Source organism: Macrotis lagotis, chromosome 3, assembly GCF_037893015.1.
Source record: "Macrotis lagotis isolate mMagLag1 chromosome 3, bilby.v1.9.chrom.fasta, whole genome shotgun sequence".
NCBI classification, from domain to species: domain Eukaryota; kingdom Metazoa; phylum Chordata; class Mammalia; order Peramelemorphia; family Peramelidae; genus Macrotis; species Macrotis lagotis.
The window spans coordinates 282,641,897-282,665,591 of record NC_133660.1 but is presented as its reverse complement, the minus strand read 5'-3'; the positions used below and the strand labels follow the sequence as shown (position 1 = coordinate 282,665,591).

Here is a 23,695-nt window from a genome sequence, read left to right as displayed (position 1 = left end):
CTGGCATCAGTGGTTCCACATGTGGATGGTGTGGTGCTGGCTGATGGAGCATCTGGGTGTTCATTGTTAGAGCAAAATGAGCAGGAACAGAACAGAGGTCTGTATACATCATTTGTAGATCTGACCAAGGCCTTTGATACCATCAGCCATGAGGATTTTGTTTTTGTTTTTTTTGTTTGTTTGTTTTTTTGCTTTTTTTTTTAAGGTTTTTGCAAGGCAAATGGGGTTAAGTGGCTTGCCCAAGGCCACACAGCTAGGTAATTATTAAGTGTCTGAGACAGGATTTGAACCCAGGCACTCCTGACTCCAAGGCTTTATCCACTACGCCACCTAGCCGCCCCTAGCCATGAGGGTTTATAGAAAATTATGTCCAAATTTGGTTGTCTGGAGCAGTTCATTGGTATTGTCCATCAGTCTCATGACAGTATGCATGTCCGGGGTCTAGAGAGTGGACTCAAGAATTCCTGAGAATTTCTGGTCACCAATGGAGTAAAATGAGGATGAGGCATTGCTCCTGTATTTTTTAGCATGATGTTGTCGGCCATCTTATCAAACACCTTCACTGAGGATGAACACAGTCTCAAGGTCAGCCATGGCACTGATGGCAGATTCTTCAACTTGTAAGGGCTCCAAGCCAAGAACAAAGTGGAGGAGTGTTGGTGCAGGACCATGTTTTCACAGATGACGGTGCCCTCAATGCAGCCTCTGATGCCGAGATGCCACAAAGTAGGGATCAATGCGCTACTGCTTGGGTTGTAAATAAGAAAAGAGCATTGGCAAAACAAAAAAAAGTAGCAGCAGGTTGTACCAAGCTTACCTCCTGTCTTTTTGGATGAGTTCCTAGGCCCTTGCCAGGGGCCTGGTTCATCTCGATGTTAACCCAGCATGGTCAGCCAGCTGCTTGTGCTTTTTCTTCTGGACAAGGTGGACACCGTGGACTAAATGGGAGCAGAAGTGGATCCATTCTGAACCCATGAAACAGCTGAACCTACCAAGTCTACCAAGTCATCAGGTCTCCCTGGGGCCACTGGATTTTTGTCAAGTCTGACTCTCCTTGAGTCTATTTGGGGTTTTCTTGGCAGAGATGCTAATTTTACAGATGAGGAAACTGAAGCAGACAGGTCTGAGGTCACTGACCCAGGGTCACCCAGCTAGGAAGTGCCTGAGGTCAGATTTGAATTCACTTATTCCTGATCCCAGGCCCAGCTCTTCCTCCACAGCGCCACCTGCCTGCCATTATCACAGTGACCAACCACCAGCCCAGATAGAGTGCAGATTAAGACATGGTTTTTTAGACATAAGTGAGAAATTTTGTTTGACTTGACCCTGCGTTCCATGACGAGGGATTTGGTTTTTTTTTGTGCTTTCCTCGGGAGAGGGGTGCAAGCTGAAAGGGACAGAAGCTGATCTTTGTTTGAAAATAAAATAAAATTCAATTCAATTTTTTTTACTTTTTTCCCCCAGTTGATATTTTATTTTTTCAGTTACATGATCTGAAAGTTTTTCAACATTCATCCACATGCATACATGTTTTTAAGTTACATAATTTCCTTCCACCCTGCCTTCCTACTCCCTTCCTCTCAGTGGTGAACAGTCAGGTGACTATTGTGTTGATACGTTTACAGATTAGTCATTTTCAATATGAAGAATTAGGATAAAGGGAAAAGAAAGAAAACCATGAGATAGGAAAGAAATATATGAGAGAGTTTTTAAAAGTATGTAGAGTTCATCAGATTCTGAAGGGTTTTTTGTTGTGCTTTATTTTTCTTCCTCCGGATAGGAATAGCATTTTCCATAGCCGGTCTGATACGGTTGTCCAAGCTCTCTGAACTGCTGAGAGTAACTGCTTATCAAGGTTGATCATCTCACAATGTTGTTGTTAATGTTCTCTTGGTTCTGCTCCCTTGCTCAGCATCAGATTCTGTAATTCTTTCCATGTTTCTCTAAAGTCTAACCATTCATGGTTTCTTCTTCTATTCTATAGTATCCACATACCATAACTTGTTTACTCATTTTCCCAATTGTAGGCATCCCCTCGATTTCCAATTCTTTGCCACTACAAAAAAAACCCCTACTATGAATATTTTTGGGACATGTGAGACTTTTCCCTTTTTTTTTATAATTTCTTCTGGATACAGACCTAGAATTGGAATTTCTGGGTCATAGGGTATGATCGGTGGTTCATTTGGGGTTTTCAAGGTTTTTGCAAGGCAAAAGGGGTTAAGTGGCTTGCCCAAGGCCACACAGCTAGGGTCATTAAGTGTCTGAGACGGGATTTGAACCCAGGTACTCCTGACTCCGGGGCTGGTGCTCTATCCACTGCACCACCCAGGAGCCCCTATGATCAGTTTTTGTTACTCTTTGGGTATAATTTCAAATTACTCTCCAGATTGATTGCATCAGTTCACATCAATTCAATTTTTAAAATTTTCTTAAAATGATAAATTATCAGACAAGGGAAGATCTAAGTGAGCAACCAACTGTCCAGAGCTGATGGATGAGGACCAGGTTGACACAGACCTTGGGAGGAAGGATGAGGGAACCCTCAGCCTAGCCTAATCTTGCCTGCCTTTCTGAGACCTGGAGAGTAACTGGCATTGATTTGGTACTTTGGTGTTTGCAAAGTGCTTGATGGACTTTCATAGGTTTCTGGCTCAGCCTGTGACCTTTTAATCGGTGGAGGAATTATTGCAGGACTGGAGGGGTAGAGCTGGCAGCAGAGCTTTCCAGGGAGATGTTCATGTCTTTTTAAAGAGAGAGAGACTGGAGAAGAGTTCTTTCTAAAGGGTTGGAACACTGATTTCCAGCTCTCCTCAGAAATTTGAGGGAGTGTCCCCTTGGGTAGGGTCAGACTAGCCCTCGATTGAGAGAGACCTAGCTAGCTCTAGGGTAAAAGGCACATTCATTCTCATGTGTTATTGTTATTTTTAATCAGTAGAATTTTCTGATTGATGCTTAGATAAATGGGTTTCCTTTGTTAAAACATCATAAGACTTTTTAGTGGGCTGCAGGTTAAAGGGTGAAAAGTGTGACACAAGAGAGGAGCTGCCCCCAGGACCATGGCAGGACTTCCTGAACCTTGTGCCATCAGAATCTTGATTTGGTGGCTCTAGGGAGGCTGGCTCTGAAGGACAAGGTCATCAAGATAGATGGGAGCTGCCATAGTTAGGACAGGTGGAGGCACCAACCTGGATGATGGTGCAGAGAGAGAGACATGAGAGGCTTTGTGGAAATAGAATAGTGAGGACTTGGAAATGAGGGGGTTGGAGGTTGAGGATGATGCCAAGGTTGAATGAGAAGGTGATTGTGCTTTCCAAAGAAATAGAGACCTTTGGAAGAGGGGGTGGGAGATTGGGGGGAAAGAATGAGCTCTGTGGGGCTTTTGGGACATCCATTGGAGCTGTCCAGCAGATGCTGGGTGATGTCACGCTGGGTGGAGCAGACTACTCCTTGTTATCAAATGCCCTGCAGTCCCAAGACTGCAGTTCCCTGACTACTAGGAGCTCATTGGAGGGGCAAGTGGCCCCCAACCACTACTCATGGAGGTCCCAGACCTTTGATACCTGAGGAGGGCTCTGGTTGCCTTCAGGCCATTGATGACACCCCAAGACTCAGCTCCCCTGCCTACCAACCCAAACTTCTGGACTTGTCTTCCACACTAGAACATAAGCTTCTAGAAGTCAAGGATTGTTCTTTTCATTTGTGTTTGCACCACTCCCCCCCCTTGGCATAGACTCTGATATGTGGCTAACTAAGGACTTCCTGTGTCCAAGCTCACTGTACTAGGAGGAATTCTTGGGAAAAAGTGAAGCAGATCTGACCCCTGCTTGGGACATGGAGGGAATATAACAGGGATATGGAGAAGTTGCCAAGGCTCCCCAAGATCCCCAAAGGAGAGGCTGTGTCCATGCGACCGCCTGGCAGAAGGAGTACTGTCAAAGCAGTCTCTAGTGTGGCACCCAAGAGGAGAAATGCCTCCGGACCCCATACCTCTTTTCCTTCCACTTCCTTCAGAAGTGGCCAAGGAGTGAGGTAGAAGGGACACCTCCTCCCAGTCTCACTCTTCCCTTCTCCCTGGCTGCACACTTTTTTCCTAGATGGCAGACAGAGCTCCAGGTTGGAGAATCATGCCTTCTGCTAAAAGCTGCTGTTTTCCAGGGCAAATGATCTTGGATGTTCTGCAGAAACTCCCTGCTGCTCTTGCCACCCCCAAATTCGAAGACTTTTGCCAAAAAATAAAAAACCTCATTTATTTCTTGATTAAATGTTTATCATTATTATGTAGAATTGTATATTTTCCCAAACATTAATAATAGTAATACTTTGGATTTTCTGGCACCTCTTTTGTAAGTCGCTGAGAGTGATTATAGAGGTTCCTTTGTCCATCCTCAGAACGTCCCACTGAGGCTTCCTGTATCCTTCTGGGACTCACAGAGGCACCCTGCAGAGAGCCCTAAATACTGGAGAGCACATTTGGGAACCGAACCCAAGGATGCAGCTCTTCTTGTCTCTGTCTCCTCTAGGGCGTTCACTTTGCCAGTTGCCTTCACCTCTACATGCACACTGTGCCTCCCATTTATTCAGTGTGACCTCTTCGTGAGTGACCAGGGGAGGTGAGAACTCAGTGTGCCAGTGTCCTTTGTCCTTCTGTCCTCCTTTTTGTACAAAAATATTGACAGAAGCTCTTTTTGTAGTAGACAAAATGGAAAACAAAGGGATTCCTACATCCTACTGTTGTTTGGTTGTTTCATTCACATCCTACTCTTAGTAACCCCATTTGAAGTTTTCTTGGCCATAGTTTGTCCTTTGCTTCTCCAGCTCCAGGAAACTGAAGCAGAGTGAAGCGACTTGCCCAGGGTCACACAGCTGGAAGTGTTTGAGGAAGGATTTGAACCCAGGAACTGACTCCTAACCTAACATTCTAGCCCCTGTACCAACAGAGCACCCAACACTCTGGACACACTTTAGACTTGTTGATTTGAATGGAAAAAATTGAGAAGTATGACCATGTACATTTTTAATGTTCTCTCCATGGGACAAAGCCTTCTTTCTCTCATTCATTCTCTCTCTCTCTCTCTCTCACACACACACACACACACACACACACACACATACACACATATTGTGGCACAGTTTAGTTTCTTGACCATTGTGGTCATCCTCTGAGCATGTTCTGACTTGTCATTATCTTTTTAAGCCAGAAATTTTTTTCTTCTTAAAGTTTTAAATTTTTATTAATAGTTTATGTTTTTCCATCACCTTTATTTATAAACATATTCCTCTCCCTGGGTCTATGGATAGGATTCAGGGTAGAGAGAAAAACTGAGCCAAGAGCTGACCAAGGAGAATGACCAGGAGGCCGTAGATTGCGGCTACCAGGATCAAGAGAGGGAGGGGAGGAGAAAGGCTCTTCCTTCCTTCTCCCCCTCCCCTTCTCCTCTTCCTGACCCAGCATGTGGGGCAGGGCCAGAAAAGCTGTAGATGAGAGAAGGTGGGTCTGGATGGGAAGGGTGGCTGGGGGGCATCATCTCTGAAGAGGCTTCGGAACTTCTCTGCTTCACCTTGCAGAGCAGAATAAGAGCAGTCAGCCTGAGGGCAAAACAACTTTGTACTGACCAGAAAGTAGGAGAAGGCCAGAAACTGGCCAGTTGTTGGTTGGGCCCAGGTTGGGCTGGATGAGCTTTGAGACCCACCTTCTGCAGCTCCCCCCACCCCAGGCTGGGTCACAGGGTTTGGAACTTCTTGCACATGTTTATGCAGAGAATCAAGCCAAGGAAGCCAATCAGAAGGCTTCTGTCCCTCCAGTCTCTCTTCTTGGTCAGCTGTTCAGTTTTATTTAGTGTAGACCACAGAGTCATCTCCTTAAGGGAGAATGGGTTTGGGGAATTATTTCAGGCCTCTGCAGAGGATGTTTAATGTCAGGAGCCAAAGAGTGAGACCCGGGATGATCAGCATCTTGTTCCACATGCGTGGCTCTGGATTCCCCAAACATCAGGGGCAGAGCAGCCACTGTCGGAGCCAGGCAGCCTCCCAATCCACTTCTGGGTCTCCAGAGTCCTGCGTCCTCTCCAATACTGGGAAGCTGCCATCAGCTCATTAAGTGGAGAAAATTAATCCTGGGAATAAATGTGGTTTACACATATCCTCTGGCACTTCAGCAGCTTCTGCAGATCTGTTTGTATGGTTTAAGTAAAGTTTAGTCCAACTGGAATTGTTTAAATCTGCCCTGGCACGGCTCTGCCTCTGACTCCTGGCAGGGGAAATGAAAGGGGCTCATTTATGCACAACTAGCCCCCCAGGCCCAGAGTGATCACAGTGCACGGGAGCCACAGGCTCAGCTGCTTTTGAGTCACACTGCATCTCCTAGGTGCTTTGCATCTTGTAGGTGATCAGAAACTAGTTTGACCAAATATCAGATGGCAGGTGGATCGAGGCCTCCTAGGCCTGCCAGTAGCACTTTTGCCTGCCCAGGCAGAATGGGCGCCTTTCATCCCTCAGGACAGTTCGTACACCATTCATCTTCCCTAGTGATACACAGTGAAGAAGAGATCCTGACAGTCTCTTGTCTTTCCATTGGTTCTTGTAGAAGGAGCTGAGGTTATCCTGCTGAGTTTCTTACCATTCATGGTGCCCCAATCTCAAACATCAAGGGAACCCCTCCTGTGCCAAAACAAATGAGGAATTACACAGCTGGATGTGCCCTCCTTGATGCATGAGCTCCAGAGACAGACACACTGCCATTAGCTAGAGTGGGGGTGGACAAAGTTTTCTGATTCCATTGTTTTCAAGCCTTTCATGATTTTTCCATCTATCACCAGGGAAGGAAAGAGTGCTAAGGTAGACCTGGCTGTGTTGAAGGGGCCTAAAGATGAATTTCCATTGTCTTGGACTCCTGAAATAAGGATGAGGAGTGTTTTGTCTTGCTCCAGGCCCCCAGAATGGGGGAGCCTGGATTGGGAAAGGCCTTGAGGCCATGACCCTTGATGATTGGTCAGAAGAGCAAGTGAGCCATCTGCCACAATATGAAGGGTTGTTGTGGGGTGTGGGATCTGACCACAGAGGGCCAGACCAGCAGGGGTGGGATGGGGAAGCAGACGGCCCTCTCTGGAGGTCTTGGTATGTTCTGAGAGGTCAGGACCACCAGCCTGCTTGGGGGCAAGAGTGCCTCTCTTTGGGCTGTGTTGAGTTTGTGTTGAGGTTCTGTCTGCCAAGGCCTTTCATATCCAGTTTGAGGAATGGGAACTCTCAGCATAGGACACAAACTGTGACCAAGAATTGAAGTCTAAGAGTCACACAAGGGTAGCCCTTGTCACAGACTTCTCCTGTTTGTGGCTGGCGCCTTGTCCTCTTTTTTCCAGGCTGTTGCCAGCGTAGACTCTTATGGGAAGTGGCTTTCTTAGAAGCAACCAGTTCTTGAATGGGAAGAATTCAGGACAAACTTTTCAAGAAAAGAAGACACATTCAAAGGACAAGAGCAAACAGTTTTCAAATGAAGGAATTAAAGCTATATATAATCATAGGAAAAAATGCTCCAAATCACTACTGATTAGAGAAATGCAAATTAAAACAACAATGGGGTATCCTCTCACACCTGTCAGATTGGCCAAGATGAGAAAAGGGGGAGGTGATCAATGTTGCAGAATTTGTGGGAGGATTGGGACATTGATGCATTGCTGGTGGAATTGTAAATGGACCCAGCCTTTCTGGAGAGCAATATGGACCTATGTCCAAAGAGCAATAAAACTGTTCAAACCCTTTGACCCAGAAAGTCCAATTCTAGGACTATATCCAGAAGAAATTAAAAAAAAATTGGGAAAAGTCCCACATGTTCCAAAATATCCATAGCAGCTGTTTATGTAGTGACAAAGAAGTGGACATTGAGAGGATGCCCAGCCATTGGGGAATGGCTAAACAAGTTGTGGTACATGAATACTATGGAATAGTATTGTTCTATAAGAAACCATGAATGGTCAGACTCCAGAGAAGCAAGGAATGATTTATGGGATCTGATGCTGAGCAAAGGGAGCAGAGCCAAGAGAACAATGTCCACATGAACAACAACGTTGTGAGATGAACTACCTTGATGGCAGCAGCTCCTCTCAGCCGTTCAAAGAGCTGGGACAACCCTGTTAAACTGGTGATGGACTATTTATCCTCATCCAGAGGAAGAAAAACAAAATACACACAGAAAAATCAACCCTTCAGAACCTGATGGACACTTTATAAAAATGGTCTCTGCTGTATCTCTTTCTCTTAATCCTAATTCCTCACATTGAAAATAACTAATCTGGAAACATGTTTATCAAACTATGTATGTCCAGGGCTAACCTGACCGTCCACCACTAAGGGGAGGAAATGTTGTAACTTAAAAGTATGCGTGCGTATGTGGATGAAAATAAATTTTAGCAAAAGAAAAAGAAGTAGACACATGGGGAAGTGAGGTGGCTCAGGTCCTAGAGTCAGGAGAGCCTTGAGTTCAAACCTGTGTGACCTTGGACTAGTCACTGAACCCTACTGTCTTGCAAAAAAAAGATCATGAATCACCTGGATCAATCTAACCTTTGACCTGGGGGGTGGCTGGGGGAGGGGGGGGTGGAGGCTTCCTATGACCGATCATCCCCTGACTGATCATCTTGGGTGTCTTCAGGGACTGAGAGTCTGCCCTGTCTGGGGAGATCATACTGAATGGTCGTTACAGATTGATTACACCAACCAAGACAAGTTTCAACTTTGTTTCAGGGCTCCAAAAGGATCCTTCGCTCCAATGAGATCCTTCTTCCTGCCAGCGGCCTGGCAGAGACGGAGCTTCAGCTGACCTTCTCCCTCCAGGTGATGACCTGGTCTGTGGTGGACTGGGGAAGCTTCCTAGAATAAGCTTTCTAAATCTCTTTTTTGTTGTGTCAATTATATTGAAATGCAGTGATCCAAATTGTTTTTAAAACTGAGTTCACAGACCCCAGATTCAGGAACCTTATCCTGAGCTCGGGTCTCTAGTTTCCTATACCCAGGATCCCCGTTAGGCAGGCTTCTGTCTCCTAGAGACCATGCTTGTTGCAGTGCTGGAGGGGAAAAACGGAAAAGGAAAGAGAGGTAGTTAGAATTAGAAAGGAAACAGCTTGGCAAAAGAGGTACAGAACCTTGCTTAAGCAAAGGAGGGAAAAGTCTAGATATTTTATTTCAAGAAACTAAAAGAAAACTGCCTAGAGACACTAATGCATTCTTGTGAACTTGTGAACTGATCCAACCTTTGTGGAGAGCAGCTGAGAACTCCAGACCAGTTCCAGGAGCTCGAGGATGGGGGGGGGGGGCTGGAAGATGAGGTTCGCCTGCCATGAGCTCAGAAGCCAGCCTTCCCACAGGAGTGTCTGCATCAGGGCCGCAGCGCCCTCTTGGATGGGGCTGCTTGTCAATGACACTGAGCCTTAGCTTGTCTCTGGGCAGCATTCTGCCCCCCCAGGGCCCTCTCCCCCATGGCAGCCCTGCCTAAGCTTGAGGCATCATTTTTTTCCAGGCTCCGTTGAGCCTCATGTGCCATGAACTTGAGACCCATCCATGTTCCACTTGCTGTCGTCAGATACTCCAACTTATTGATATTTGGGCTCCTGAAACTCAGCCCAGTGAGTCTACCCAGAAAGATGCCCAGGTCCCCCCCCCCCAGACTCAGCTAGGACTCTGCCTATGATTCGGCCTCTCATACATGGGACTCCTTAGCCGATTCTTGTTTCATGGGACCCCCTCAGAGGGTCATGTGCTAGGGATGGGCCTCAGCTCCCCCACCTGCAATGGTTCCTCCACTTGGGGTCTCTCAAGAGACTGAGCATTTGAGGCAGGGCTCAAGCCTGGCTTCTCTGTTCTCTCTGCTCGGCTTCCTACACTTTCACTGCCCTCTTTGGGACTTAGTGTGCCACAGCATAAGCAGCTTTCTCCCTCCCTCTTCCTTTACAATATAAAGTCCACTCACCAAACACATTTAAAAAATTTTTTTCAATACTTTTCAAATTTTTTTCTCATCTTGGCACCCACCCCTTCCATTTTCAGGAAGGAAAGAAGAAAGAAAAGAAAAACAGAACCTTTGTAACCAATGTACGTAGCCAAGAAAAACAAATTTCCACCCTGACCAGTCCAAAAAGTACCAATCTCATTCTGCAGCTTCTCTTGGGTGGTGGGCAAGCTCCCAGTCCTCTGGAACCATCCCCGTTTGTGGCACTAGTTAAGGTTCTTGGCCCTCCTGGGGTGCACTACTCGCTGGCTGGGAGCTTCTCATTGCTCTAGTTACAGCTGGGATCCAGACTCCTCTGACAGAAAGCTAGCCCCCCCACCCCCCAGGATGTCCCCACCACCATCCATTTCTCCTTCCTCTACCTCCTGGTCTCTGAGGGTCAGTCCCCCTCTTTCTTAGCAGACAGGCAGATTCTTCCTCTCCAGATGTTCAGTCACTCTGATCCCCTGGGGGCCTTTTTCCCCTTGAAGCTCTTCCACTCTGATTTTTCTTAGAGATGGGGGAGGGCCCCCCCCCGGGGCTCCTTTACCTTCCCTTTTAGAAGGGATACTGACCTTGGGCCCTGAATCTTAGTGGGAGCCCCTTAGCTGGGCTAGCAATACAGAAGCCACAGGGGTGCAGGATGGGCTTTGGGGCCTGGAGGTGGCCCACAGGCCCTTGCCCAGGAAGCTCCTCTGCAAGGTCACATTCCCTCTCTCACTCCTCATCAGCATGGATGTCATGGCAGCTCCCTCTTCCCCCAACACAGAATAGGGGTAGAAGTGCCCATCCAATCAGGGCTACCATGATGCTCCCCCTGTTACCATGGGCCCACACCAACCACCTGCTCACGCCCCCCTTGGGTTCTCCTTTGCCCTTTGCAGTACCCTCATTTCCTTAAGCGCGATGCCAACAAGCTTCAGATCATGCTTCAGAGGAGAAAGCGCTACAAGAACCGGACCATCCTGGGCTACAAAACACTGGCTGTGGGGTTGATCAACATGGCAGAGGTGAGTGGGGGCCTGGCATTCCTTGCAGGTGACCCAGATCAAGGGTGCAGGGCCGGCTGATTCCTCTTCCCTGCCTCTGGGTCATACAAAGGGGAGGAAAGGATGGGGCCGATTCTCTGGGAGCTCTGGATTTGGTTCTCTGGTCATTCCATCACTACTGTGCAGTGAGCCTGAGCTCCTGTGCCTCGGCTCCTCTCCCCCCCAGGTCATGCAGCATCCCAATGAAGGCGTTCTCGTCCTCGGCCTACACAGCAACGTGAAGGACGTGTCTGTCCCTGTGGCTGAAATCAAGATCTACTCGCTGTCGAGCCAGCCCATCGACCAGGAAGGGATCAAGTCTAAGCTGTCTGGTGAGGGGCCCCCCTCCCTGCTTCTCACCCAGACCCAGTGACCGGCTGGCTTTCATAGCCCCCTCCCCAGGGAGATGGAGTGCCATGCCCGAGGGCCCTTGGGCTCTCTCTCAGCCCTCACCATAGCCTTTGCCCCCCCTAGACCGTTCTCCAGATATTGACAACTATTCAGAAGAGGAGGAGGAGAGCTTCTCATCTGAGCAGGAAGGGAGTGATGACCCTTTGCATGGCCAGGTAACGCTCCCCCTTGCTGGCCCCTGGACAAGGTGCCTGCTGGGGAGAGCAGGGGGCACTGAGGCTGTTCTTCCTTTAGGACTTGTTCTATGAAGACGAGGATCTACGTAAAGTGAAGAAGACGCGCAGGAAACTGACTTCTGCCTCGGCCATCACACGGGTGAGGGGGGAGCATGTCCTGGGGGTGGAGAGGGCACCTGCCCTCTGGGAGCTTAGTCTTGTTGGAGGGGTGTTCTCTCTTTCTCACATTCTCTATGTCACTCCAGAGTCAGTTGTCAAGTATGAAATTCCTGGGCTGAGAACTGGGGGCACCTTCCCCTTGGGCTTTTGGAGTTCAGTGTGCTGGGAGTATCTTTGAGCCTTAGTTTCCCTCTGACATTGTGAGTGGTCAACCTCCTCATGGCTGCCCTAAGCCTTCCTGCCACTCATTCTGAGCACACTGAGACATCAAGCCAAATCCTAGGAGCTGGTCCTCCACTGGGAGATGTTGTCCCCTCCCAGTCATCGATTGCCACTTGGCCAGCTAGCCGGGGGCCACAGCCCCAGACACTCCCAGAAGTCTTGTATGTGGCTTTGGGCATTTGGGGTGCAGCCCACTGCCTTCCTCTACCCTCCAGCCCCAGCCCCAGAGAGCAGCGGTTTGACCTTGGAGGTAGGAAAATAGCTCCCCCGTCCACCATTGCCAAAGCACTCTCTTTGTTGGCGGTGATAGCCCTGTCCTGTCTGGACCTGGAAGGTGAGTGCCTGGCATGGATGACCTCCAAGTGTTGTCTGATGATGCTTGTTCCTTGTGTCCTTGCAGCAACCTAACATCAAGCAGAAGTTTGTGGCCCTGCTGAAGAGGTTTAAAGTCTCCGATGAGGTATACCCAGGCCCCCTCCTTCCTAATCTTGGGCAGGATAGATGCCCAAGGACTCTCGAGCAGGAGATTTGCAGTCGTGTCGAAAGAAATTGCTTTAGTTTCTAAACTGACCATCCTCTCTTAGGACCTACAAGTCACAGATTAATGAGGGATTTGACTTCCTTTGAACCTCCCCACCCTATCCCCTTCCTTTCTCTTGTGGAATTGCTGCTAAGGAGTGAGCAAGGAAGACCCCACCATATTTGATCCATAGTTAATCAGAAAGTCGGAGCAGTCTGTCTCGTGGCTGCTCTCCTTCTGTTGTGGGCAGGGGGACCGCAGTGTGCTGTGTCCAGTTGGCCTGGGGTGCAGTCTCTCTTACCACTGGGCATCCAGGCCAGGGGAGCTAGCTCCCCACGGCAAGAACAAGACCCTGGCCCCTGGGGCTTTCTTGTCCCTGCTTCCTTGGGAGGGACACCTGCGGAATTCCCTCCATCCTTGAAAAGAATTGGGAAAGACCACCATCAGTTGCCTGGAGAGCAATCACCAGCTTTCAAGTCCAGGGATTTGTACCGAAAGGGAGAGTTGGTCGCCTCTAAAATAAAAGGGTTGGATTAACTGACTTCAGGATGGAGCAGGGCATCTGGTCTGACTCCCTCATGGATATGGAAACTGAGGCCCAGAGGGGAAGCAACTTAGTGATGTTCCCCCAGAGCCCTGAAAGGCAGGGAGCCCAATCCACTTTGTGCCCTCTGCTGCCCCTCGCTGGCTCAGATGGAGGCCTTGATTCCTGGCATGTTTGCCCACAGGTGGGCTTTGGGCTGGAGCATGTCTCGAGGGAGCAGATCCGGGAAGTAGAAGAGGACCTGGATGAGCTCTATGACAGCTTGGAGATGTACAACCCCAGCGACAGTGGGCCCGAGATGGAAGAGACAGAGAGTGTCCTGAGCACCCCCAAACCCAAGCTCAAGTGGGTCCCTGGACCCCTTAGGAGGGTTTGCCTGTCTCTTCCCCCGCTCCCAAAGCCCCTAGGGATGAATCAGCCTCCCCTTGCTCTCCTTTCCATCCATTATTTTCTCACAGACTTGGGGGTCGGGGTCCTAGGGTGGCATTCTACAGAATGGGTCCCTGACCAGCCCCCTTGGTGACCAGTCCCCCATCAGTGAAGCCAGCTCTCTTTCCTTGTAGGCCCTTCTTCGAGGGAATGTCTCAATCCAGTTCCCAGACGGAGATTGGCAGTCTCAACAGTAAAGGCAGCCTGGGAAAAGATGCCACCAGCCCTGTGAGTAGGAGGCTGGCATGTAGGGGGAAGCAGCCAACGGGGGTCCCACTCACCCCCCAGCTCTAGTCCTGAGGCCTCTAGTCCTCAGCAGCGTCTCTTTCCATCAGAAAGGTCAGGATGGTGCGATCCAAGCAAAGGTGGAGCCCTGCTGTCCATTCTCAGATAACACTAGCTGAAAGAATGGACATAGATAGGAGGCGGAGGAGCAGAGGAGGAGGAATGGGAGGGGGGCAGGAGAGGACGGGATGATCCTGGCAGGGGTGAGAGCCGGGAGAGAGCTATCTGGAACAAAAGGCACAGACCGCTGGAGAAGCTTCTTGTGGGGCTGAGTCGCAGGCCCAGCACGTTAGGGGAGGAGGTCCAGTCTGCTTGCGTCCTGTCTCTGAGGCTGCATGGATGAACTGAAGCCTTTGCAGCCCTAGGGAAGAGCCCTAGCTGCTCATCAGGTCCTCCCTGGGGCTCCTGTGGGCAGGAGCCTGCTGAACTCACTCCCCCCCGACAAGGGTCACCCCGGGACAAGGATGACCTTTGATCCAGTGGCGAGAGGCTTGCTCTCCCTGCATTCCCCCTGGGTGACCACCAGGTGGGGCTGCCCCACCCTGTATCCCCAGCCCCTACAGAGGCTGGCCTCTCGTTTGAGGGGTTGGGGGCTACCTGTCAGACCTGGAGGGCAGAGCCTGTGCCCAGAGATGGCACAGAGGGTGGCTATCTGCACTGGTGGAACCAGCTATGTGTGAGTGCCCTGGCAGAGGCTATTCAGTGAACCTCCCCAGTCTCCTGCGCTGGGTTTGTAGAGATCACGCTACCAGAGCCTCTTGGGTCCAGACAAGTGGCACCTCTGTCCATCCTTCCAGGACCAGCTGAGCTGGCAGGGCCACGAGGAAGCCCAGGGGGCCGGGAGTTTTGGCCAAGGTCCCTTTTGGTCAAAGACCAAAGATGCAGGCCCCTGAAGGGATGGGACAAGAAGAGGGGCCCCTGGAGCAGCCAGATGACAAAAGCAGTGGGTCCTTGAGGCCCATGAATTTATCAGTGACTTTGTGACAAGAGTTCAAGGTCTCTCTCTCTGGGTTTGGGGAGAGAAAGAGACCTCTTTATCTGCAGTGCCGCCTTGCCTTCCCCTCCAGCCCCTGTTTCAGGGGCCCTTTCTTCAAGGGGCACAAGGCTTGCCGTGTCTGGAGCAGTGGACTTCTTAGGAGGTCTGGAAAGTGTTGAGGGGGCCATGCGGTGTGTGGTCTTTTTACTCATTCCCAGTTTTGCCTCTGGCCTCTAGTTCCCCAGGTATTGATCCCCAGCCCGCAATTGTAGTGGAACATAGCAGCTCCCAACACAAGGCTGAACCCCTGGGCTGAAGCTGGAGGCCTCAGAGCCAAGGTTACCAAGTCCAAAATGTCATTTGTCACAGAATGTTACTTAGTTTTACAAAACTGACTGGACATGTCCTTTCTCTCAGATTCCTCCAGTTTGGCCCCCTGACTTCGTTCCCCTTCCTGGGCTTGGCACCTTTCCTGGGAAGCCAAGCTCGTGCCCCCCCAAGGGCCTGCAGCTCACCCCTCTGATGCCCATCTGCCAGAGGGCTAGGGAGAAGGTATTCAATAGTCAAGTCCTTTAGACACAGAGAGTGCCGGAACAGCAGCAGCTGGCTCCCCAGGGTCCTCCCCATCCCTACCCAGAGGTCACTGGGCAGATTCCAGAGACCGCCAGCTGCTGGAGCCAACATCTGGTTGAGTTTGGCTCCAGTGTTCCAGGACGCCTGGTTGACTTGATTATCAGCCAGCCTGAGCAGAATAGGCAAAGACACAAGTTCTCCTCCCCCGAGCCCCCCCAACCCTGTCAAAGTCCTGGGGCCTGGGAGCCCCTAGTCCTGGCCTTGTGACATCTGCTGTTGTGGTGATGGCCTGCTTACCTCAAAGCAAAGCCTGCCCTCTGCCCTCTGCCCTTTTGGGGGAATTCTGCAGTAATATGGGGGCTCTTTATTTGGAAAACCAGAAGTTTACAGTAGGAGAAGCTTCTCTGCTCTCCTCAATCCACAGGAGGCGGCAGACAAGGCCAGGGCCAGCAGGGCTGATCAGGCCACTGCTGGGACTTCTTGGTCTCAGAGGTGGGGCCAGTTTTTAAGGATGCCTCCAGGCTTAGGTCAGTTCCTCGAACCCAGAACTCAGACTTCCTACTCAGTATTCCCTCTGTTTTTCCTGTGGTCAGCAATAAAAAAGATGTGGGTGGGGAAGCACTTGCTGTTCTAACACCCTTGGGAGGGTTCTCTATAGGACAAAGCACCCAGAGGGGTTGTAAGGCAGGCTGAGGCTAACAGGGCAGGGCTGGAAGTAGCCTCCAGGCAGAGGATCTCTGGGTACCAGGGGACACCAGAGCCATCTGAGGGAGGGAACTGATGGGGAGAACTTTTAAGTGACACCTGCTTTACCCCAAACTGTCTCCTTTCATCCTCCCAGCAGCCTTGTGAGGAAGATGCTTTACAATTGAGGAAACTGAGGCAAATAGGGGAAGTCATTCTGTCCTGGGTTACACAGCCAGGAAGTGCCTAAGGCTGAATTTGGACTGGGCTTTTCTGACTCTAGGCCCAGTGTTCAGTGCCTCTTGACAGCCTGAACTAGATGGTAGAACTGGGTCTGGAGTTAAAATCCAGCCTCAGACACTAAGAACTTGGGAGACCCTGAGCTAGTTGCTTCACTACAGACTGCCTCAATTTCCTCATCTATAAAATAGGGATGATAACAGCCTGGGAGCTTCCAGTGAGAAGCACACAGTAGGTGCCAACTAAATGCTGGCTGAGGTTCCCATTTTTATTAGTGAAAGAAGGTTGTTTCAGATACAGAAATGGGGTCTGGCAGCTGGTTGGATGAGTGAAGATGAAGAGTCCAGGGTGGTACTGAGCTCGTGAATCTGGGCAACTGCCCAGAGGGTGGGTGGGCTTTTGGATGATACCGTGGGATCATTCAGAAAAGACTGTGGGGGGAGCTTTGCTGTCTGACACAAGATGAGTGTGAGAAGGGAGGAGGGGACAGGCCTTCCCCCACCCCCCCAGGCCCCAGCTAAATCCTAGGTTTTTGTCATGCCAGTGCCTGCCGTCTCTGAATTTCTTGTTTATGTTCTGTATCACTGGCATTGTATCTGTTTGCTTCTTGCCTCCCCCCTTAGACTAGAATCTCCTTGAGGCCAGGCCCTGTCTTTTTCCTGTGCCCAGTGATTGGCACAGCTTCTGGCTCAAGGTTGGTGCTTGATGAATGTTGATTGATTAATTGGCACTTAGGAGAGAGCCTGGGCAGGATATAAAAATTTGAGCATTAAGGTGCTCAGGAAATCCATAAGAGAGGGGCAGCTAGGTAGTACAGTGGTTAGAGCACCGACCCTGGAGTCAGGAGTACCTGAGTTCAAATCCAGCCTTAGACAATAATTGCCTAGCTCGGTGACCTTGGGCAAGTCACTTAACCCCATTGCCTTAAATTTTTAAAAAAAGGAAAAAATGAGAATTCCATGAGAGATAAGATCAAGTAAGAGACTAGAAGGAAAAATGACTCAGGGCAGAAACTTGGGATCCCCCCACAATTAGTTGTTGGGCTATAGATGATGAGCCTGATGATGGAGGCCGAGGAATGATCAGGGAGGGTGGGGGGGCTGCAGGTCAGAACAACTGAGGCCATTTCTGTGGCGATGAGACGACTGGTAACTTGGGGAGGGGGCAGGAGCCAGACTGCAGAGGGTTGTAGAAAGTAGAGAGGGCTCATTCACCTATGGGCAGCTTTTCCTGGGAGTTTGGAGAATGCTAATAAGAGGCAGATCAGGAGTCAGGTGGGTCTTGAAGGCATTAGGGAAGGACCCAAAAGATGAGGGGTTGGAGAGGATTCCAGACAAGGTGATGGTGGGGGCAGTTCGCTGAAGGAGATGAGCCATGGTAGGGGTCAAAGGAATACGCAGAAGGTTTGTTCTTGGAGAAGAGTTCAGAGGGGGAAAGGTCGTGGGTATGGAAGCTAGGGTCCAGTGTCCTTTCTGTTGGGTGTGAGTGGTTGTGGGAGGCTCAGGATGAGAAGGTAGGGACCACCAGTAGGGAGGATGAAAAGCCTTGCTGCCAGGAGGACCCAAGAGCAATGAGATAATATGAATTGGGAGTGGCCCCTTCCTCCTGCAGCCCCTCAAGGAGTCTAGAATTGGACCTTGGCACCCAAAGCCATGGCACAAAAGCTTGAAGAGATTTGTGTTAAATTTGGATGGGTCACTCAGGTTTGGAGATTGAGAAGGCAGGAGACTGTTACCAGAGGCATGGAAAGACCTGAGGAATGGAGGGGGGAGGAAGTGGAGGAGGCAGGCAGTCTAGGAGAAGGATGGAATGAAAAGCAAATTCCTTGGCGAAGGAGTTCTTGGTCATAAAAGTGGAACCCTCATAGGTAGAGGCCAAACTAACAGTTTGGGAGCTGACTAGAGGCATTTGGAGGGTAAAGGTTTAAGAGGACATAGAAGTCCATGGGGAGATTCCCTCCACTTAGGGCAGGAGTTGGGGTTGTGGTGGGCATGGGGAAGCCAGAGATAGTGGCCACCATGATTGGATTGGGAGATAGAGTGGGAGACATTTAAACCTTGGAAAAAGGAGAGGCTGTAGGGGCAGCTAGGTGGCTCAGTGGATAGAGCAGGGGCCTTCGAGTCAGGAGTATCTGAGTTCAAATCTGGCCTCAGACACTTAATGACCTAGCTGTGTGGCCTTGGGTAAGTCACTTAACCCCATTGCCTTGCAAGAGAGAGAGAGAGAGGCTGTTGATTGATGGCAATAGAGTCTGGAAGTAACACTAGAGAGGAGGAAGGGATCTCCTTCCCCTTCGTTGACTGGGGTCAGGGTAAAACCAGCTTTCTAAAGGGTGACTGAGGGTGCAGTACATTCCCTGGTGGGAGTAGAAGGGGAAGTGGGACTCCCGGTCTTTAGAAGGAAGACTGAGTAGGTGGGAGGTTCTGGGTCTTCATTCTGAGAAGGCTGCCACAGTTTTGTGTTGCCAGGCCCCAGAGCAGCTGGTAGGTACCAGGGCCAGATGGGGCAGCAGATTCAAGTGGCACCAGGGGGAGGGAAGGTGCTGGCCCTCTAGCACTTCCTTCTTTGATGCCATTCAGGACCGGGGACCCTTGAGTGCACATTTCTAGGTCAATTCCTGAATATGTCGTCACCCAGGGCTCTGGGAGCAAGCTGGGGGTGATTCAGGGCCGGGCTTTCCAGAGGTTCAGAGGCCTTTCACTGGTACCAAAACTTAAATGAGGAAGATGGCAGATGCATGTCCTTGGAACCCCTTGAACAAGGTAAAACTGAAGAAAGGGGCTTTTTTAAAAAAAAAAAAAACTGATTGTCGGGGCTTTTACAGATGGAATTGACAGCTCTGGAAAGAGTCAAAGCCACTTCTTGGATCAAAAACCCAGAAGACAGTCTGACCGAGAACGACCCTCTGGTATGTGTGCATCAGAGCAGGGCTGCTTGGCGTTTGCTTCCAGATCTAGAGATTAGAGGCTCTGAGCTGGCTTGGAAATCTTGCCCCACTATCAAAGATTGTGAGCTGTGGCTTCTGCCTCCCCAGAAGAGCATCCATCTTTGCCCATGCTCCTCCCACCCCAGGCTCATCCCCTCCCCTTTCAGTTCAAGCTGGGGGACCATGTTGAACCTCCCTTGGGGACAGCCTTGAGTTCTATCTCTCCTTGAGATGTCTGACTGCAGAGAGGGCTTCCTTGGGTCTTGATGAAGGGTCTTGAGCAAGGTACAAAATGGGGGAATGCTTCCAAAGTCATTTGGCCCGGCCATTGAGAATATCCAGGACAGAAGAGGAGCCTCAGGAGAGATGAGCTATGGTTTGCCCCCATCAGGACATCTCACCCACAGAGCAGGAACTCCTTGATGGGACAAACGGCATCCTCTCTTCTTCCCCTCAGCGACAGGATGTGAGTGAGGACCTGTTTGGAGATAGCACCACCCTCGTTGTGCCAGAGAAAGTGAAGACGCCCCTGAAGTCCGGCAAGACTGATCTCCAGGGCTCGGCTTCCCCCAGGTACCTGCAGGGAGAGTCGAGCTTTCGGCCCCAGTGGACGTGGCACACTGTCGACCTGCCTCTTGGGTAGCAGTAAGATGTCACAGACATGTTTCCTTCCTCTCTGGCAGCAAAATGGACGGGGTGCACACCCCCAGACAGAAAAGGAGCACCCCCCTGAAGGAGCGGCAGCTCTCCAAGCCTCTGAGCGAGAGGACCAACAGTTCAGACAGCGAGCGGTCTCCGGACCTTGGCCACAGCACCCAGGTAGGGCTCCTCAGGACCCAAAAAGTGCCAGAACTCCAGGCCACGAGGCCCCCTGGATAACCACAGCAGCATGTCCACAGGGCAGAGTGCAGGGAAGTGAAGAGATGTTCTCTCCGTTCTGGCTAAGGCCCCTCCTGAGAGAACAGCAGGAAGGGACACTTCCATTGGTTTTTTTTTCTTAACTTTTTATTTCATTCTCCATTTGCATATTTATGAATTGCACATTTTTTTCTACCACTTGGCAAACAGTCTAGTAAAAGTTGTACGAGTCCTTTTTTTCTTGTACAACTGTATATGTGTTTCAACCATTTACATTTTAGTCATTTCTGTAAGAGGAATTAAGACCAAGGGAAAAAGATAGGAAGGGAGCCTAGCATGCTTTCAGGTACTGGTTTCTTCTCTGAATGGGATAGCATCGTCCAAGCAGGTCTAATGGGGCGCGTCCTAGTTCCCTGAGCTGCTGCCATCAAGGTTGTTCATCTCTCAGTATTGTTGATGTGCACAGTTCTCTTGGTTCCGCTCCCTTTGCTCAGCATCAGTTCCTGTAATTTGTCCCATGCTCCTTTAGAGTCCAATCAATCACTCGTCATTTCTTATAGAACAATAGTACTCCATGACATTCATGGACCATCACTTGTTCAGCCATGCCCCGATTGATGGGCATCCCCTCAGTTTCCAATTCTTTGCCCCTACAAAAAGAGCTGCTATGAATACTTTGGACCATGTGGGACTTTTCCCATTTTTTTATTTCTTCTGGATCTAGGCCTAGTATTGGAACGGCTGGGTCAAAGGGTAGGGTCAGTCTTAATTGTTCTTTGGGCAGAGTTCCAGAGGGACTCTTGTATTGATTGATTGAGATGACCTTTGCAGTCGACCATCAGGCCCCCCCCCATACCCCTGAGCCCCTCCCACCAGCCACTGCACCAAAGTCCCTGAGGTGGTCAACAGCCCAGGCCTGTATCTATAAAAGGAGGATTCTCACACAGCTAGGTCATTATTAAGTGTCTGAGACCAGGTTTGAACCGAGGTACTCCTGACTCGAGGACTGGTGCTTTATCCACTGTGCCACCTAGCTGCCCCAAGGAGGATTCTCAAAGGGGAAATTTCCTATATAAAATAGGGATCAGAAATTGGGATTGTCAAGCCAGAATGTTTATGGTCCTGGAGGGTCACTACAAGTGAGGGCGGAGGGGAAGGACCAGGACAAGGTGGTGGTCCGCTGGGGAGAGGGGCTCCCTCACATGTTTTCTAGCAGTGGTTGAGAGTAAGACCACCTCGGGGATCTGATGTCAGGGCTGGACTGGATGCCTCTGTGTCCTCCCCCCACCAGCTCCAGGACTTTTCTGGCTGTGGCTTCTCCCCTTGAAGGCAGGTAGACAGAGATGAGTCATTCATTGGACTACCTACCTCCTGTTCCACTGGGGCTGGATAGAGCAGGGGCCCTCAGGAGTACCTGAGTTCAAATCCGGCCTCAGACACTTAATAATTACTTAGCTAGCCCTGTGAATGTCCATAGGCCCCTCGTCATCCCCCTGCTCACATGGGGAGACTGAGATCCCTCTCTGTTCTACCCCTGGGACTGCACTGCTTCTGCTGCCACTGCCCCAGCCTCAGCTCCTCTAACCCACTCAGCCCTGCTCTTGGGGCAGCCCCCTCCCCTACAGCTGGAGGCCAGTGCCCAAATCTTGATCCCCTCCCCAACCCATACCCATCCCCATGGCTCTGAAGAAGGACCCAACGGAGCACATCTGCTCTGTCTCTTCCTAGATCCCAAGAAAAGCAGTGTACGACCAGCTGAACCAGATCTTGGTGTCTGACGCAGCGCTCCCTGAGAGCGTCATCCTCGTGAACACTGCTGACTGGCAGGGCCAGGTAAGGGTGAGATGGGGGGTTGACAACTCGGGTGTTGTTGGGAATACTGTTGAGCCTCAGCTTTGGACGCCATGAATCTTGGAGAGTCCTTGGTTGTCAGCCCTCCCCAGACTGCTCTGGGGGCCTGACCCAGCCTGTGTGCCCCCCAGTATGTGGCAGAGCTTCTTCAGGACCAGCAGAGGCCCGTGGTGTGCACGTGTTCCACTGTGGAAGTGCAGGCTGTGCTCTCAGCCCTGCTCACCCGGATCCAGAGATAGTAAGGGCTCTGCCCCCTGGGACCCCAGGACCCCTCAACTACACCTCAAGGGAAGCTGCCCATGGGATAGTGCCGGCCAGGAGCACCCTCTGGGATGGGAGGCCCCTCTCCCCCTTCCTCTTCCTCCAGGGTCCCCCTCCTCCTCTTCTCCCCATCCTTGGAGGCTTTTCACCATCCTCTGCCCACTTCCTCCCCCAGCTGCAACTGCAACTCCTCCATGCCAAGGCCCGTGAAGGTGGTGGCAGTGGGCGGGCAGAGCTACCTGAGCTCCATCCTCCGCTTCTTCGTCAAGGCCTTGGCCAATAAGACTTCCGACTGGCTGGGCTACATGCGCTTCCTCATCGTTCCACTCGGTGGGTGGGGGCGGGGGGGCAGGGAGGGGCCGGGGACCCTCTCTGGGTCAGAAGAGCCAAGGCAGGGGGAACTGTTCTCACCACAGTGAGTTTTCCCTCCACCAGGTTCTCACCCGGTTGCCAAGTACATGGGTTCGGTGGACAGCAGGTACAGCAGCACCTTCCTCGACCCAGCCTGGAGGGACTTATTCAGTCGCTCCGAGCCCCCAGTTTCAGGTAAAGCTCCTTAGGGAGGCAGGATAGATGCCCCGGTCCTTCTCTCCTCCAGCTTTTCTTCGTCCATAAGGTGGGGCTGGGGGGGCTGGGATCCCTTGGGAGCCAGGGAGGAATCTCTCCCAGCTTAATCTGGAGGTAGCCAGAGGTTCTTCCTGAGGATCATGGGAGAAATCGGGCTAAGTCCTAGCCATAGGACTAGCTCACTAGCCACCATGAGCTGTGGGGACCAGGGGCTCAACAGAGCGGGGGGAGGAAGGGGCAGAAGAGCGGTGAGCAACCTTCCCTGCCCCACTTCTCCACAGAGTCTCTGGATGTGGTGGGCCGTGTGATGCAGTACATGAGTGGGGCTGGCGTGACACACCAGCTGCCGGTAGCCGAAGCCATGCTGACGTGCAGGCACAAATTGTGAGTACGTGTCGTCCCCTTCCCCTTGGAGTCTCCCAAGGGAGCCCCTTGCTCACCATCCTGTCTTCCCTTCTCTCCCAACAGCCAAGATGAAGATTCCTACCAGAAGTTTATTCCTTTCATTGGGGTGAGTCCTCCCGACCTGCTCCCCTCCCCTGACCCCTCCCACAAGCAGCCTCCCTTGATCCTGGATGAGTCCCCACTGATTTTAGGACTGTGGCATTGTCTCATCAAGGAGGGCGTAAACAGGGTCCTCTTTGTCTCTGAGGGTCAGATAGACACACAGGGAACACTGGAGGGGGAGAGGCTGCGGTCTGGCCTGTAGACCCCTGCCCCAGGTCAAACAGAACCCATTTCTGTCTTATTTCCTTCCCAGGTCCCTCTCGGCTTTCCAAAGCAAGGAGGGACTTCTCCAAAAGAGATTGCCACCCCCTCTGCTCCTCAGCTTTTCTTTTTTTATATTTATTTTCTTTTCACATTTTTCTCCCTCCCTCCCTTCTCTCCCCTCCCCTAAACAGGAAACAATCTAATGTAGATAATTGAGTATTTTATCATGTTAAACGAACTCATCATGTCGTGAAAGAGGAATCGAGTGAAAAAAAGGGAAAATACTTGAAGAGGG

General features: G+C 50.8%; 1 protein-coding gene across 4 annotated transcripts in view; it reads left to right on the top strand.

Annotated features, from left to right (window-relative positions):
• Positions 1–23,695, top strand: part of PACS1 (phosphofurin acidic cluster sorting protein 1) — a 78,655-nt gene that overhangs the window by 49,839 nt on the left and 5,121 nt on the right. For 3 of the 4 annotated variants that reach the window (XM_074231021.1, XM_074231023.1, XM_074231024.1), the window contains exons 3-20: positions 8,740–8,829; positions 10,039–10,083; positions 10,864–10,989; positions 11,195–11,339; positions 11,482–11,573; positions 11,653–11,733; positions 12,376–12,435; positions 13,224–13,384; positions 13,603–13,696; positions 19,051–19,134; positions 19,610–19,725; positions 19,836–19,971; positions 21,739–21,843; positions 21,993–22,099; positions 22,298–22,452; positions 22,558–22,668; positions 22,971–23,073; positions 23,158–23,200. In XM_074231021.1, coding sequence (XP_074087122.1) covers positions 8,740–8,829; positions 10,039–10,083; positions 10,864–10,989; positions 11,195–11,339; positions 11,482–11,573; positions 11,653–11,733; positions 12,376–12,435; positions 13,224–13,384; positions 13,603–13,696; positions 19,051–19,134; positions 19,610–19,725; positions 19,836–19,971; positions 21,739–21,843; positions 21,993–22,099; positions 22,298–22,452; positions 22,558–22,668; positions 22,971–23,073; positions 23,158–23,200 — 1,854 coding nt within the window. The remainder of the gene's footprint in view (positions 1–8,739; positions 8,830–10,038; positions 10,084–10,863; positions 10,990–11,194; positions 11,340–11,481; positions 11,574–11,652; positions 11,734–12,375; positions 12,436–13,223; positions 13,385–13,602; positions 13,697–19,050; positions 19,135–19,609; positions 19,726–19,835; positions 19,972–21,738; positions 21,844–21,992; positions 22,100–22,297; positions 22,453–22,557; positions 22,669–22,970; positions 23,074–23,157; positions 23,201–23,695) is intronic. The other variant, XM_074231022.1, reaches the window with a different exon arrangement.